General features: G+C 57.2%; 2 protein-coding genes across 4 annotated transcripts in view; one reads left to right on the forward strand and one right to left on the reverse strand.

The window, feature by feature from the left end:
• Nucleotides 1-5,123, forward strand: part of SLC25A26 (solute carrier family 25 member 26) — a 141,344-nt gene extending 136,221 nt beyond the window's left edge. Inside the window, exons 9-10 of one of the 3 annotated variants that reach the window (XM_062201231.1) lie at nt 437-510; nt 4,224-5,123. In XM_062201231.1, the coding sequence (XP_062057215.1) occupies nt 437-510; nt 4,224-4,341 (192 nt within the window). In that variant the 3' untranslated portion in view covers nt 4,342-5,123. The other 2 variants (XM_062201232.1, XM_062201233.1) reach the window with 2 other exon arrangements.
• A 163-nt stretch (nt 5,124-5,286) lies between these two features.
• LRIG1 (leucine rich repeats and immunoglobulin like domains 1) overlaps nt 5,287-13,261 on the reverse strand; it is a 118,669-nt gene continuing 110,694 nt past the window's right edge. Inside the window, exons 13-19 of the mRNA XM_062201230.1 lie at nt 11,385-11,705; nt 9,713-9,994; nt 8,854-9,273; nt 8,279-8,404; nt 7,438-7,584; nt 6,653-6,874; nt 5,287-6,557 (exon numbers count right to left, since the gene is read on the reverse strand). Coding sequence (XP_062057214.1) covers nt 6,340-6,557; nt 6,653-6,874; nt 7,438-7,584; nt 8,279-8,404; nt 8,854-9,273; nt 9,713-9,994; nt 11,385-11,705 — 1,736 coding nt within the window. The 3' untranslated portion in view covers nt 5,287-6,339. The remainder of the gene's footprint in view (nt 6,558-6,652; nt 6,875-7,437; nt 7,585-8,278; nt 8,405-8,853; nt 9,274-9,712; nt 9,995-11,384; nt 11,706-13,261) is intronic.

A 13,261-nucleotide genomic window follows, 5' to 3' on the forward strand; every position in this document is an offset into this window, starting at 1 on the left:
AAACCAAAAACAGGAGAAAAAGTCGGGGCAGAATTCCAGTACGGGGTGACAGGACTGAACCTAAGACTCTGGCCATGTCTGACATCGAGCAAGGCTCTCTCCAAGCAGTGTAGCAGCTACTGAGGCAGGCCTGGTGATGGCACCGCCTATCCTGACGGCTGCCGTCACGCTCGGGTCATTCCAAACCGCTTCCAGCCGCTTGCCTGCTTTCAGGTCCACACGTGGGCGATTCTGACAAGCCGCTGCCCCGTGTGCCACGGCCAGGTCCCTGCTGGCTGCATGTCTGAAGGTGACCGTGTCTGAAGGCCAAGCAAGGCCCAAGCATACGAAGTCAGAGTCCTAGGTGAGGGCACTCGGGAGCTGGGCATCCGAGCGCCGCGCTCACGGGGGCGGTTTCAGAAAATAACCATTTCTCCTTCGCCATCTTCTCCTGCAGGCCGGCTCCAGCACTGCCAGGGGGAATGTGCTGTCTGCCTTGCACGGGGTCTGGCGGTCCCAGGGCTTGGCAGGGTAAGGACAAGTAGAAATGCTCTCTGGCCTGACCTCTTTGTCGCTGGCTCTTCCTCCTTGGCCTGACATTGTGTGAACCCTCTGCTTTCCTGTGCTCGTGTTCGGGTGACCATCTGTGTATCGTCCGCGGTGTTGTTTGCTGCTGCATATGGGAGGGTGGGGCCCAGTCACAGCGATGCAGCCGTGGTCAGCCTGTGCATCCTGCTGTCGGAGGACAGGCCCGTGGACGGCTCTGGGTCTGGGCTGCAGCACCGGTAAACGGGCTTCCGGGTGCACAGCGTAGGAATGCAAGTGAGGGAGGATAGCACTGGTGGAGGAGAGCCTTGTGGTTTGACAGCTTTATTAGTAACAAATTACTTAGAGCATCCCTTAGCGTGGGGCGCTCGCTGGAGAACTGCTGTGATCTGTAGTACTGCCTGCCTGCTGCAGACCTGCAGCTCCCTGCCTTAAAATGCTCTCTAAGGTGGCACGTCACTATTGTTCACGGAACTCAGCCCGCAAAGCCGTCTCAGTGTTGGGCTGGTTTTTAGGGATCGGTGAAGTTGCAGGTTTCTCTTGGGAAGCATTGACCCAGAGGGCTGTGTGTGTGAGCACAGCAGCCGCTTCCCGAGGCGCAGGGCAGGGACCTTTACCTGGCCTGCAGGCCCCAGCAGGCTGCTGCCGCCAGGTGGATGGATCCCTTCTCGTGGTTCTTGCGGGCACTTGGCAGCTGGAATTCAGCCGTGAGGTGCTCTGGGGAGCGCGAAGCGTGCAGGTGAGGCCCCGGTCACAGTTCGGGCAGAGGAGCAGCTCCGGCCTCCTATCAGCATTCTCCTGGAGGCAGGGGGAGAGCAGCTCCGGTCACGTGGCTTCGTCGAGTCCCCTCTGATGGTTGCTGCTGTTTGTAGGCCGGCCCAGTTCTGAGGCTGGAATGGAAGAGCTGGCTGGTGGCATGGAGCAGGGCAGGGGCAGGGCATGCTGGGAGACTGGAGGCACGCTCTGAGGCAGCCCATTCTGCTTCCCGTTCCACCCTGAGTGGAGATGGGGATGGTGCCAGGAAGATCCTTACTGAGCAGCAGGGCAGAGGTTCGGGCGTGTTTCACGTGGTGCTTTTAGATCATTGCGTCCAACTGCTAGGTTCTGTGGTCTTACTTTCCAATGTCATTCCTGATGGATCTGGTGGCAGCTGTCGGTCAAAGCCCTGCTGTCGGCCCTAACCTTGCGGGGTTGGGCTGTGTCTCGGTGGGGCGGCACGATCGCTGGCAAAACCATGGCTCCCAAAATCCCGTGCGGAAGGAAGTGCCTAGAGCCGTGATTAAGTCTGTCTGCCGCCCCGCGGTGGTGCACACCTGACTTGTAACACTGCGCAGAGGCCTCTCCGCCTGGCACGCGCCGTCAGCCTGAGCAGGGAACCTGCAGTCTGTGCTTTACATCTCGCTCGGGCCGTACTGGACACGCACAGTGCAGTCTGTGGCTGAGGACTCCAGGCAGCCAAGGTTGCCGCTTGGAAGCAGATGAGTTTTATTTTGTCTCCTTAGTAATGTGATAAAAGGTAACATAGTCTGACTACAAGACAGTAGTAAAACACAGAGGGAAGCCCTGCTCCCCCAGGGGCCTAGCCCTCACGGAGTCTCAGCGGCCTCCTCTGTGGGGCTGCTAGGCTCAAAGCCTGTCTGGCCTCCCCCTACCACTCCGAGTGTCCCAGCCGATACCTTCTCCCCACCTGTGACAGGACGGTGCTGCCCCACGGAGCAATTCCCAGGGGTGACCGCCTTTGTGTGGGTGCGCGCAGCTAAGTTCATGTTGCAGCCAGAAGTACATGCTCCAGGGCGCTTTTCTCAATACAAGTGCCACTGCGCATGGCCTCCAGGAGCTGAAAGCTGTGGGAACGCTGTGTGTCCTGGCTGGCTTCTTCCTGCCGCCCTCTGTCAGTCGGCTGGCTGGCTGTTTTCTTGACTGTGTCTCTGCAGTAACCATTGGAGCCACGAGCTCTTCCCTGCTGCCCGGCCCTACACTTAGTGCTTGGCTGTGCTCACTTGAGCCGAGCTCACAGGAACACAGCCCTGCCCTACTCGGAATTCTGTCTCTGCCTCTGAGTTGATTGGGGAGCTCACTGTGCAAACTGGGGCTGTAATTCTGGCAGTGGATTCGGCTGTCCATCAGTGAAACCATAAACTGCCCCCACCTGTTCCTGCCCAGGAGCAGCCAGCACCATGCTGGCTTTTAGACAGGGGAGTTTTGTGGCCAGTGTGCCCTTCCGTAGCTTAGCTCCTGCAGCCTGCCTTGTCCCCTTCCCTTTGTCGGCTGGGGGCCGAGAAATGGCATTGGGTTTTCAGGCCAGGACGACACAGTGGCCTCAAAGCAGTGATTTCTCACTTTGTGCCTTCAGCACCCACGCCATACAAAACCAGTCTGCAGGATGCTAAGCTGAGCAACTCGGTTCTTGTTAGAAGTATATTATCATCTTCTATGTGACTTTTTAGTTATTTTTAAATAAGAAAAAGAGGCTTTTAATTTTAAAAATATTTATTGGAAGTGCAGAGAGAGCGGGAGAGCAAGTGAGCACTCCCACCTGCCGGTTCACTCTCCAAACGCCCACAGCTGCCTGGGCTGGACGAAGCCAAGCAAGGGAAAGGCATGTGGGGCTGGGAACTCAATCCAGGGCTTCCATGTGGCTGGCAGGGGTCCAGGGACCTGAGCCTCCACCGTTGTCTCCCAGGGTCTGCGTTAGCAGGAGGCTGGCATCATGAAACTGAGATGCAGGGTGTGGGCATCCGCCTGGCATCACAACCGCTAGGCCAAACGCCTGCCCTGGCTCTGCACTCTACGTGTCATTTTACTCAGTGATTGAAAACCCACTTTCTCCTTCGTGGAGCAAGCTGCCCCTCACGTTTGGGACACAGCCCCCCAGTTGTTTCTGCCACGCAGGCATAGTACGTACGGCCGGGGACCTGTTGGTAAGCCTGCTGGTGGCTCTGGCCTGCCTTGCTCTTGTCAGCTGCCTCATCTGCCCCTCTAGTTTTCCACCGTGCCAGACTGTCTACGATCAGGGGGGCATCACTGGTACTCTCGTCTCAGCAGTGCCCCAGGGAGTGTCTTGGAGCAAGCGTCTGCACATGGCAGCTTTTAAAGCCCGAGTCCCCTCCCGGCGACCTCGTCCCCCTGTTCTGCACGGCTGTTGTGTTCCTAAGCCGACGCTGGGCAAGGGGCGCCTTCCCAGCTGCAGCCCGTTCTGCTGTCATGCCCTTAGATAGGCCGGGAAAGACAACAGCCATTCCGAGATCGGACGCCTTGGCGTGGGCCTCAGAGGACGAGATGCGGCGGCCACAGTCCTCCCCCTCTCCTCACAGGGGCCACCTGAGACCTTGAGGCGAGGCGCGCCCACCCGCCCTTCCTGGGCTTCAGCCCTCGGACTCCTTTTTAATGAAGACGGTTGCATCATCTCTAACGGGAAGAGAGGGGCTGAACGCTTCAAGGGAACCATTGTTTTGGACAGAGTCCGTCTTCAGTTGGGAGTGTGCACAAGTGAGCTGTTTGGTCTGTAGCCATTTTAGCCAGCAAACAGCTGGGCTCAAACGTCAGCAAGCCTCCTTGGGAATGTGATTTAGTGCCCTCCTAAAAAGAAAAACATTTTCAGTACTGTGCGGGGCCTGATGAGCACGGTATGTAAGCTGCAGGTTTAGAGCGGATCCTTTTAACACACACCCATGTTCTGAACGCTTCTCTCTTCCCAGGTTATTTGCAGGTGTCCTGCCTCGCATGACAGCCATCAGTCTGGGTGGCTTCATCTTCCTCGGGGCCTACGACCAGACCCGCAGCCTGCTGGGGGCAGTTGGCAGGCAAAGTCCCTGAAGCGGAGCCAGCCCCGCCCCAGGCCGGTGAGCAGCCACTGGCTTGGCCACCTGTGCACCCTGCCCAGTGCTCAAGGCCCCTGTGCCGAGTCCGTGGTGCTGGGCACATGCCGGCTGCAGACGTTCAGCCAGCCAGCTGTCCCTGGACTGGTTTCCAAAGCTTGCGGATGCTGAGGCCTGGCCCTTCTGAGCTCTCATGTGCTCTTTCTTCTTGCACCTCATGCTGAAGTCAGCAGAAGGCAAGATGGTGATCATTTTCACAAAAAGACTAGATGGGGAAAAAGCAGCAGCCTCGGGCCCCACATGGTCTCTGGGTACCCCCCCCCCCTAACTCCCATCGTGTGAGGTCACAGCTGGGCTGCAGAGTAGTAAGTGCAGGTGTGCAGTGGGCGTTCTCGCTGGGTAACCAGGCTGCTGTTTGGAATTAGACTCAGAGCTCAGCTAGAAAAGCGCCCGACGGTGTTTGAGGAGAGGCATCAGGGGGCTGAGTGGTGTACGAAGGGGCACGAGGGGAGCCTCCCCTCCCACAGGGCAGCACTGGGACGTCAGAACCTGACTCACAGGCTCCTCATGCAGGGCGAAAACCAGGAATCCAGGCCACGTCGATGCTGCTCTGCCTGGAGTTTCTCCTTCCTTTTTGGGGGAAAATTAAAGGCAGAATGACAGACTCAGGAATACTGGCCTCTAAACCAATGACTCTGGCCAGATGCTTAACATTTATAAATGAACCTTTATTAAAGACACTTCAATGCCGTTTGTTAGACACTTCAATATTTTACATGTTTTTCAATGTACATTGTACCAAAATTTCTATAAATAAATAACTTTGTACATAAAAGTAATACTTCCTCTTTCACATTGCCTCTCAGAAGCAGCAAATTCACAGATTGTGTGGAAGTAACATCAGTCAGGGACCTGTTCAGACTAAACTCTACATGTGCTTACCTTTCGGACACCTGCCAGACAGCGAGATGCACATAGGTAACCACTGTGCCAGTGCCTCGCTCGAGCATCGCGGCCAAAGGCACTTGCTTGCTGAGACTTGAAGGACCTTGTTCCCATGCAGTTTTTACTGAATGACACACTGGCACGCACAAGACGGTTAGCTATGGAGCTCAAAAGTGCAAATACACCCAGAACCGAGGTCAAGGGCTGGATCTCCCCTAGTCCGAGCCCAGTTCCCTCTGAGCGAGGGAACGGCGGGGACAGGCCTGCTCTGGACCCTCAGTAGATAGAAGCTAGCCCTGAAGACAAACAACTGTATCCTTTTCCATCCCCCAAGTCCACGGTCAGTAATTCTGTTGGCAGAACTAAAGCATCACGGGAAGCTCTGAAAGCATCCCAGACCTAAAATCCACAGGAGCCGACGCCAGCAGCCGTGGCCGTCACAGACAGCCCCTAGGAGCTGTCAAGTGACACCGTGAGGAGCGCGTCTGCATTTGTCATAGAGGAGGCTTCCGCGAAGGCCGACAGGCAGTGCTTCCCTGTTCTCACCAGCTGTGGCCACGGCCATCTGACTGACAGGCAGCCTCGAGCCCGTCCTGCCCAGTGCAATACAAATGCAAGGTCTTCCTTCCTTCCCCACCCACCCCAGACTCCCAGAACAAACGTCGTTTTAGCCTCTCCTAATCCCAGCCATGCGTTAAGGCACCAGAACTTGTCCCCACCCCCTCCAAAGTTAAACAGCAACCTGATAGGAAAAATAATAGTGTCAAAACTGTATAATTTTTTTTCTGTTAACCATGCACTAAAGATTAAAATAGCCTCTGTAAAAGATATATAATATATATGAAATCTCTGAAAACTCTTATGTACAATGGTATCAAATACTTTTCCTGCCTTTTGTACACAAATAGCCTCTTACATTTCTGTCCTGGAGCAACACTGTACACGGACTTTCCCGCTATGTACACATCAGCGCCACTCGAACCCGAGCTTCCTCCCGGCGTCTGCTCCCGCGCTCCTGGAGCCCTTGGCACAACAGCTGAGGTAGAAGCGCCTAGCTTCTCGGCGCCAACAGCAGCGGCCCCCTCCGTGTCCCGGACTCAGGACTGGAGTCGCACGCCTGCGGGACGTGCCCGTGGGAGCCAAGCAAGTGCTGGGCAAAGGCCGGGGAGGCTTCTGCATGCTGCACACGGCCTGCGGTCAGCGCGCACGATGGCTGCACGTCGGCCGAGTCCGCTTCATACAGCCGCGCTAACGTCCGAGAAGAATCCTCTAGGCGGAAAGAGAGGGCAGGTCAGAGCCGGCAGGCCGGGCAGCCCCCTTCACCAGCTGTGCCACAGGCTCCCCAGAACATGGCAGGAAGTTACCTTTCCCCCCAAGAGCCGCGGCCGCCATTCTGTCGTGGTTGCTGGGGTACAGGGACCCGTCCGTGGTCGCACTGCCCAAATGCTGTGGCGAATATTCTCGGCCGCTCAGGGTCCCTGGCTGGGTACTGTCTCTGGCCACAGGCTGGGGCTGCAAGGCCTTTTCCCTGCAGGGAGTGTCCGCCGCATTGCTGCAGTCCATGCACACGACCACGCCGCTGTGTTCTGAAAGAGCCAGAGAGCGCCATGGGCCCCCAGCCCCAGTCCCACGCCCAGAAGACACTGCTCGATGCCAGCACAGGGACCCGGCAGTCCTCTGTCGCCAGCTGTACACCCAGCTCTCCCAAAGGATGTTCTCAGATAAAGGGTGAGACATTTATGCCTAAGTGTTCCAGATTCTCTCAATTTCGTACACAGAGGGTGGCCCTACTTCTTGGGTGGCAGGGCAAACTTTTCTGATTTCAATTAGGTGCTGTGCCCAGTTAAGCATCGTCTGAAACATTACAGAAATTGTCACAAAATAGCTTGCTGGAAAGGTACTAAAACTGCACATTGCATTGGGGCCCCCAGTGCTTAGAATTCTACAACGCTCAGGGTCTGGGATCTGGCTTAGCACATGGAAGATTTAAAGAGACACACCATTCTGGGATGACAGTGAGCCAGGCCCGACCTTCCTGCTTATATACTGAACACCACATTCAGAGGTAGTCAGAGACCACTGACATTGAGGTCAACTCCAATCCTGAATGCAGAAAGCAACTACGTTTCCTGACATAAACACTGCATACCCATCTTAGGCAGGCCAGGAGTCCCGTCCGCTTTTTCCAGTGCTTTCCATGGCTCTTTATTATACCCAGCGCACAGCCTGGGCTGCCTGCATGCAATGCCGTGAACGTCAGTCTCTGGAAAGAGGCCCGTATCTCTGGGACAGACACCTGCAAGAGATTCCCACACGGTCAAAAGAACAGGCCGCACTCCCAGCACCGTCTCTCTCACCCATGTTCTTAAGAAGGGCGGACCGCCGTGTTCAGCAAGGGGTGTGTTTTCTGACCCTCCCTTCCCACGGCCACATCAAATAAGCCCTTCTGAGGAGGAGGAGGACCCTTTTGCCCCAGCAGAGTGCGCAGAGGAGCTCCCCAGCTGAGGGTTTACTGTCCAAAGGCTGAGGCCCGAGCAGGCCTGGGTATATCCCCCCACCCTGCAAGCCCAGGATCCATGGGGCTGGTGTCTGGGCTCCCTGTGCATACACAGAAGAGGGACCGCGTGTCTACATCTCGGCATAGCCTCCTGCCCACTAACCCCTCTCTGAGCAAACACACAGCTGCCCCCCTCACTGTGGAGGGAACCTTCTGGACTCCTTTCCTGAGCCTGCACAGACCGTGCGGCAGCTTCCAGGGCAGTCGGTGGGTCAGGTCCTCCGTTCTCCTGACTGAGAATCACAAAGCCCAGTGTAATAATTTCACCAGAGACGGGACCATAGAGCTTCACAGAACTGGTGTAGAGGAGGCCCAGAACACATGGCGCCTTGGTCAGGAAGCCCCACCCCCCAGACAGTGGCCCAATTTGCTCCAGCTAAAGCCAGGCCCTAGCCCAGGGAAGGGGTTGGACGCCTGCGCACTGAAACCTCACCGTTGCTCTCAATGTGTCCGTTGGCCTGGTGGCCACCCTCAGTTCTGACCACAGTTTCCTGCCGGTCAGAAAGGGTCCCCTGAGAAGAGAGGTAGCTTGGGACGTCGGGTGGCACGATGGTTTCATCTGCAAGGGAACAGGACAGTGAGACACTGGGGCGCAGTGACAAGAAACACGGATGTATTCACTGTCAGGGCAGAAGTGGATCCTCCCAGGCAAGACCATCGAGGCTGTGTGGACAAACCCCTGGCGTAAAAAGCATGATGGATCCATCAGCCACAGAGGTCACGTGCAGGGACAGGAAGGGAGACGGAGCCCACAGAAGCAGGGCACGGGATGCCACTGAGCCAGCAAGGACCCAGCATGCGGAGCTCACCGCGCCCCATTCTCGGTGCTAAGTTCCGGAAAGGTAGCATCGCGACAGCAGGCCTGAAGCCTCAGCTTCCCGGATGCCACCCTGTCCCCAATTCTGCAGTTCTCCAGAGGGTCAGACCGTTGAAAAGCCCCGTGGACCCGGTCCCCCTGCCAAGTCCTGCATCGTAACAACGTCACCGCTTCCGCTGCCGCCCGCAGACCTGTGTTGGTGACGCTGTACTCCTCGCTTCTCTTCCTGGTCTGGTAGATGATGCACACCCAGACCAGCGACGTCAGCACGATGCTGCACACCACGGCGATGGTGAAGATGCCCACGGTGGTCCCGTCCTTCCTGCAGCCCGGCGTGGGCAGGATGCTCAGCTGGCTGTGCGCACGCTCCGTGCCCAGGGCGTTGGACATCTCACAGGTGTAGCGGCCCGCATCTTCTGCCACCACGTTCTGCACGACCAGCAGCTGGTTGCCGGGGGTGAAGTGGTGCCGCTCAGTGAGGCTCAGCGGCCGGTCCCCCTTGAGCCAGGTGATGCGGGGCGGGGGGCTGCCAGTGGCTTTGCACTGGAAGGCCACCGTTTCTCCCACAGACACCACACGGTCTTCCAAGGGCACTGCCAAGGACGGGGTCTCTGCGGGAAGGCAGAGGAGACGCTCTGTTACCATGCGAGCCTCACGTGCTGCAGCCCTGCCTTGTGCTCTGCACCGAGGTAAACCCGGACATGGCCACTCTGGGGGCCCCGTCACCGAGAGGGGATGAACTCGGGCCACACAAGCCCCGACGGCAGGCAGCCCGTGCTGCGGCCTCTCAGCTGCCCCACCCCACCCCACCCTACCCCATTCACCCAGCAGTCAGCACCGGATTGTTCCATGCCGGCGCCCTTTGAAGACTAATTCACTGGCTGCCAGTCTTGTTTGAAAAGAAACTGAACCCCTTGCTCAAGAAGACCCTTAGCAAGCCCCAGAGTTTCAGAGGCAGCCAATACATTTAGGCACCCCAGGCTCCACCACGCAGCCTAATGTCTGACACCTGCGGACCCCTCCCCCCACCGTCTGTTGTTGGCGCCGAACCTAGCACAGTGAGGGTGGCGTTGGCAGAGATGGAGCCGGCCAGGTTCTGGGCAGTGCAGCTGTAAACGCCCATGTCGTCGATCTTCACGTCCGTGATGAAGAACACGTCGTCGTCAGGCATGACGTGCATGCGCCGCTCGCGGGCCGCCGGGAAGTCCGTGCCCCCGTCCTTCTGCCAGGCGATCTGCGGGTTGGGGTGGCCGGTGGCGGCGCACTCGAGGCGGGCCATGGTGCCCGTGCGGATGGCGATGTCGTAGGGCATCTTGGTGAATGACGGCAACACTGGAGAACAAACACGGGGGATGAGGGCGAGGCTGGGGCGCGGCCGGATGTGAGGCACGCAGAACCCCTACTCACTACTGCGCCTGGCACCACTGGCACCAGCGTCGGGCAGGTGCCCTGGCTGCCCGGCTTCTCCCCAGCCTGGCCAAGCCCTCCCAGGAGCCTCCCCTCACACACTGGGTCGGCCCGGAAGCGCCGCAGAGATCGGAATGTGAGAAACACTCCCACACCTCAGCCAGTTGCCTCACTCTGTGGGGTCCTCTACAAGTGCTGGGGGGGAGGCCTGATACTTGCCTGCCTGCACTTGCCCACTGCCAGGCTGGGCTGGCGCTGTGCGGGGCAGGCCTGCGGGCCCCTCCCTGGGAAACACAGGACGCCTCCTGCTCCATAAAGAAGCCGGTGCCAGTCCCCAAAGCCCCCAGCCACACATCCCTGCAGCTCCTGGCCAGACTGCCCCTGCAGCAACTCCATACTCAGGTCCTGGAGCAACAGTGAGACCCCACTCCCTGCACCTCCCCCCCATACCAGGGAAAGCCCAGATGGCCTGGCTGAAGGGGCAGCAAGCAACAGGTCTTCCTGCTGCCTGCTGGCCTAGCCAAGCTGCACATGGGACGCCCAAGACAACTTCTTGTGGCGCAGGTGACGAAGCAGGCCACTGCTCATGCCATCTCCTCGCCCCCTGCCCCAGGGCCACACCTAGCACGGTCCTGGAGAAAGCCACCTTCATGGGCTCTGAGGTTGTCCCTGAGTGGAAGGACCCTGTCCCGACCCCCTGCTTTGCTCTGGCGCCACAGCAGTGCCACCTACCCAGGTCCAGGGCACGCCCAGAACCTAGAGCCCAGACGCTGGGCGTAGTGGAGGATACGCAGGGATGAAAACACAAGGTTTACCTTCCCAATTTCAGTTAACTTTAAAATCGTTTTTCTGTTATGTGGGAAAGCATCTGTCACAGTAGTTCAGATGCCAGCATCCCAAATCAGAGTCTGATCTGAGTCCCGGCTTCTCCACTTTCGATCCAGCTTCCTGCTAGTGAGCACCCTGGGAAGCAGCAGGTGATAGCTGAAGCACTTGGGTCCCTGCCACCCACAGAGTTCCAGGCTCCTGGCTTCTACCTGGTGTAGGCTCAGCTGTTCTGGACAATTGCTGGGTGAGCCTGCAGCAGGTCGAAGATCTCTGTATTTTTCCCTTTCTCTGCCCTTCACATTGAATAAAAAATAAGAAGTCACCCAAGCAAACATCAAGAATAAGCCTTGGGTCTGCAGCACCTGCTCCAGGTCAAGCCCTGGGACCAGTGTAGCTCTGTTACAGTGTGTTTTCCCGCTAGGGCACAGGGAACCAGGAGCACTCAGGAATATGGTTTGCAGAGTTGTGCACCGGACAGAAGCCGTACCATTCACAGTGAGCCTGGCCTTGTGGGAGTAGGTGGAGCCGAAGTGGTTGGTGATGACACACTGGTAGCGGCCCTCGTGCCCGAAAGTGACGTGGCGCAGGTGCAGGATGGTGGTGTACTCCATCACTTCCCCATCCTGCGCTCGCACGTGGGCGAAGTTCTCCATGTCTGCGTTGGCCAGGACCTCGTTGTCCTTCTTCCAGGCGAAGGTCATGGGGGAGCTGCTGCTGCTGGCTGCCGAGCACGTGAACCGGATGTCTTTGCCCACCACGGCCATGGTCGTCTCTGGCTGGGTGATGATCTGCGGCTTTGGGAAATCATCTGGGGAGACAAAGGCCCCCCATCAGTTCCCCGCAGGCTTGCCCTCACAGGGAGCAGGTGCTGCACGCCAACAAGAAAGTGTGTCACACAGGGGGCAGCACAGTGCCTGTGCACCACCATGCACAGTTCCGAGTCTCTAACCAGGGCTCACCTCTATGATTATCCACTACTGGTTAGAAATTATCCCACCAGTACTCTATTTCCAAGGAACCCAACAATGTCCCAGACCTGACTACAACTGGTTTGATCTGGTTATTCAGACAAAACACACTTGGAATCAGGAAGCGCCGGTCACGACTCCCGGACCTTCCTCAACAATGGGGTATCCTGCACGGCCGAGGTGTCAGACTGACGGCAAAAACGAGTCTGCCCTCCATGAAAACACTGGAATACTTGAAAAGCTCACAATCCGTTCTGGTTTTCACAATCCTGGAAAGCTAAAGGCTTACAGTGCCTGCAGCATCGATTCCCGAGGGCTGCATCTCAGTAGGAAACCTAATCTTGGGGCGCTTCAACTCCTCCCAAGCCCCATTTCTCTCCTCCCAGCTCCACAGCGGCCTTCAGACCAGCAGTCTGACAGTCACTGCGGCCCAGGATGGGCTTGGAGCCCCCTGAGAGCCCCATCCCCAGAGGACTGTGTCTCTGGGACCAGAAAGCAGCAACCTGGCTTCCGTGTCTGTTTGGCCTGATATGGTTTGCTCAGCAAAGGAAGCCCTACCTCCGCGTGACTGTAACCTGCAGCCGCTGTCCGATGGCACAGCTGTCAGACAGGACCAGCTGGGGCCAACAAGCGGCTGACCAAGAAAGCTACAAAGCACAGCGAGGCGGATGAATGCTGACGGGAGGCCTGAAAAGCATCAGCACATTCCTTGGGATCTAGAAGGCCGCACACGGGTGCAGGGCTGTGTATGCGCTCAGGAAGGACCCAGGGTCTTCACTGCTCACCTGCGCCTGAGCCTGGGGGTCTGTACAAACAGGAAGTGATGGCAGCCCCACCCCCTGACCTTGGGTATAGGGTGGGAGGCTGTGTGGCTGAAGTGACTTAAGGACTCTGTCCAGTGCTTAACCACTAAGCAGGCCGGCCAGGACTTACTGGGGCTGTACAGAGTAGGCTCACATGTGTCCCAGAAAACTCACTAAATAAACTAACATTAAACAGCAGTGACAACCCTCCAGCACACGGGAGACTCTCATTTCCAAAGCTGCTTCGTTATTTTTAATGCCCAGTCTTCAACAACAAATTATGAAACACCCAAAGAACCAAGAAAAAAAGCAGTCAACACAAGCCATCCCCAATTAGGCCCACATCTTGGACTTACTACAAAGGCTTTAAGTCAGCTATTATAAACAGATATGTTTAAAGAACTGCAGGAATTAATGTATGAGAACACTTTCTTCACTGAGAATATCAACGAAGAGAAAGAAATGATACAGAATCCAAATGGAAACCGTGGGATTCAAAAGCACAGTAACTGAAATGAAAGATCCAGTGGAGGGACGCCAGAGCGGAGCTGAGCCGACACCACAGTCCGCAGACCGGGACGCTGACGGCGGAC

The sequence above is a fragment of the Lepus europaeus genome, chromosome 9 (assembly GCF_033115175.1).
Source record: "Lepus europaeus isolate LE1 chromosome 9, mLepTim1.pri, whole genome shotgun sequence".
In the NCBI taxonomy this organism is placed as follows: Eukaryota; Metazoa; Chordata; class Mammalia; order Lagomorpha; family Leporidae; genus Lepus; species Lepus europaeus.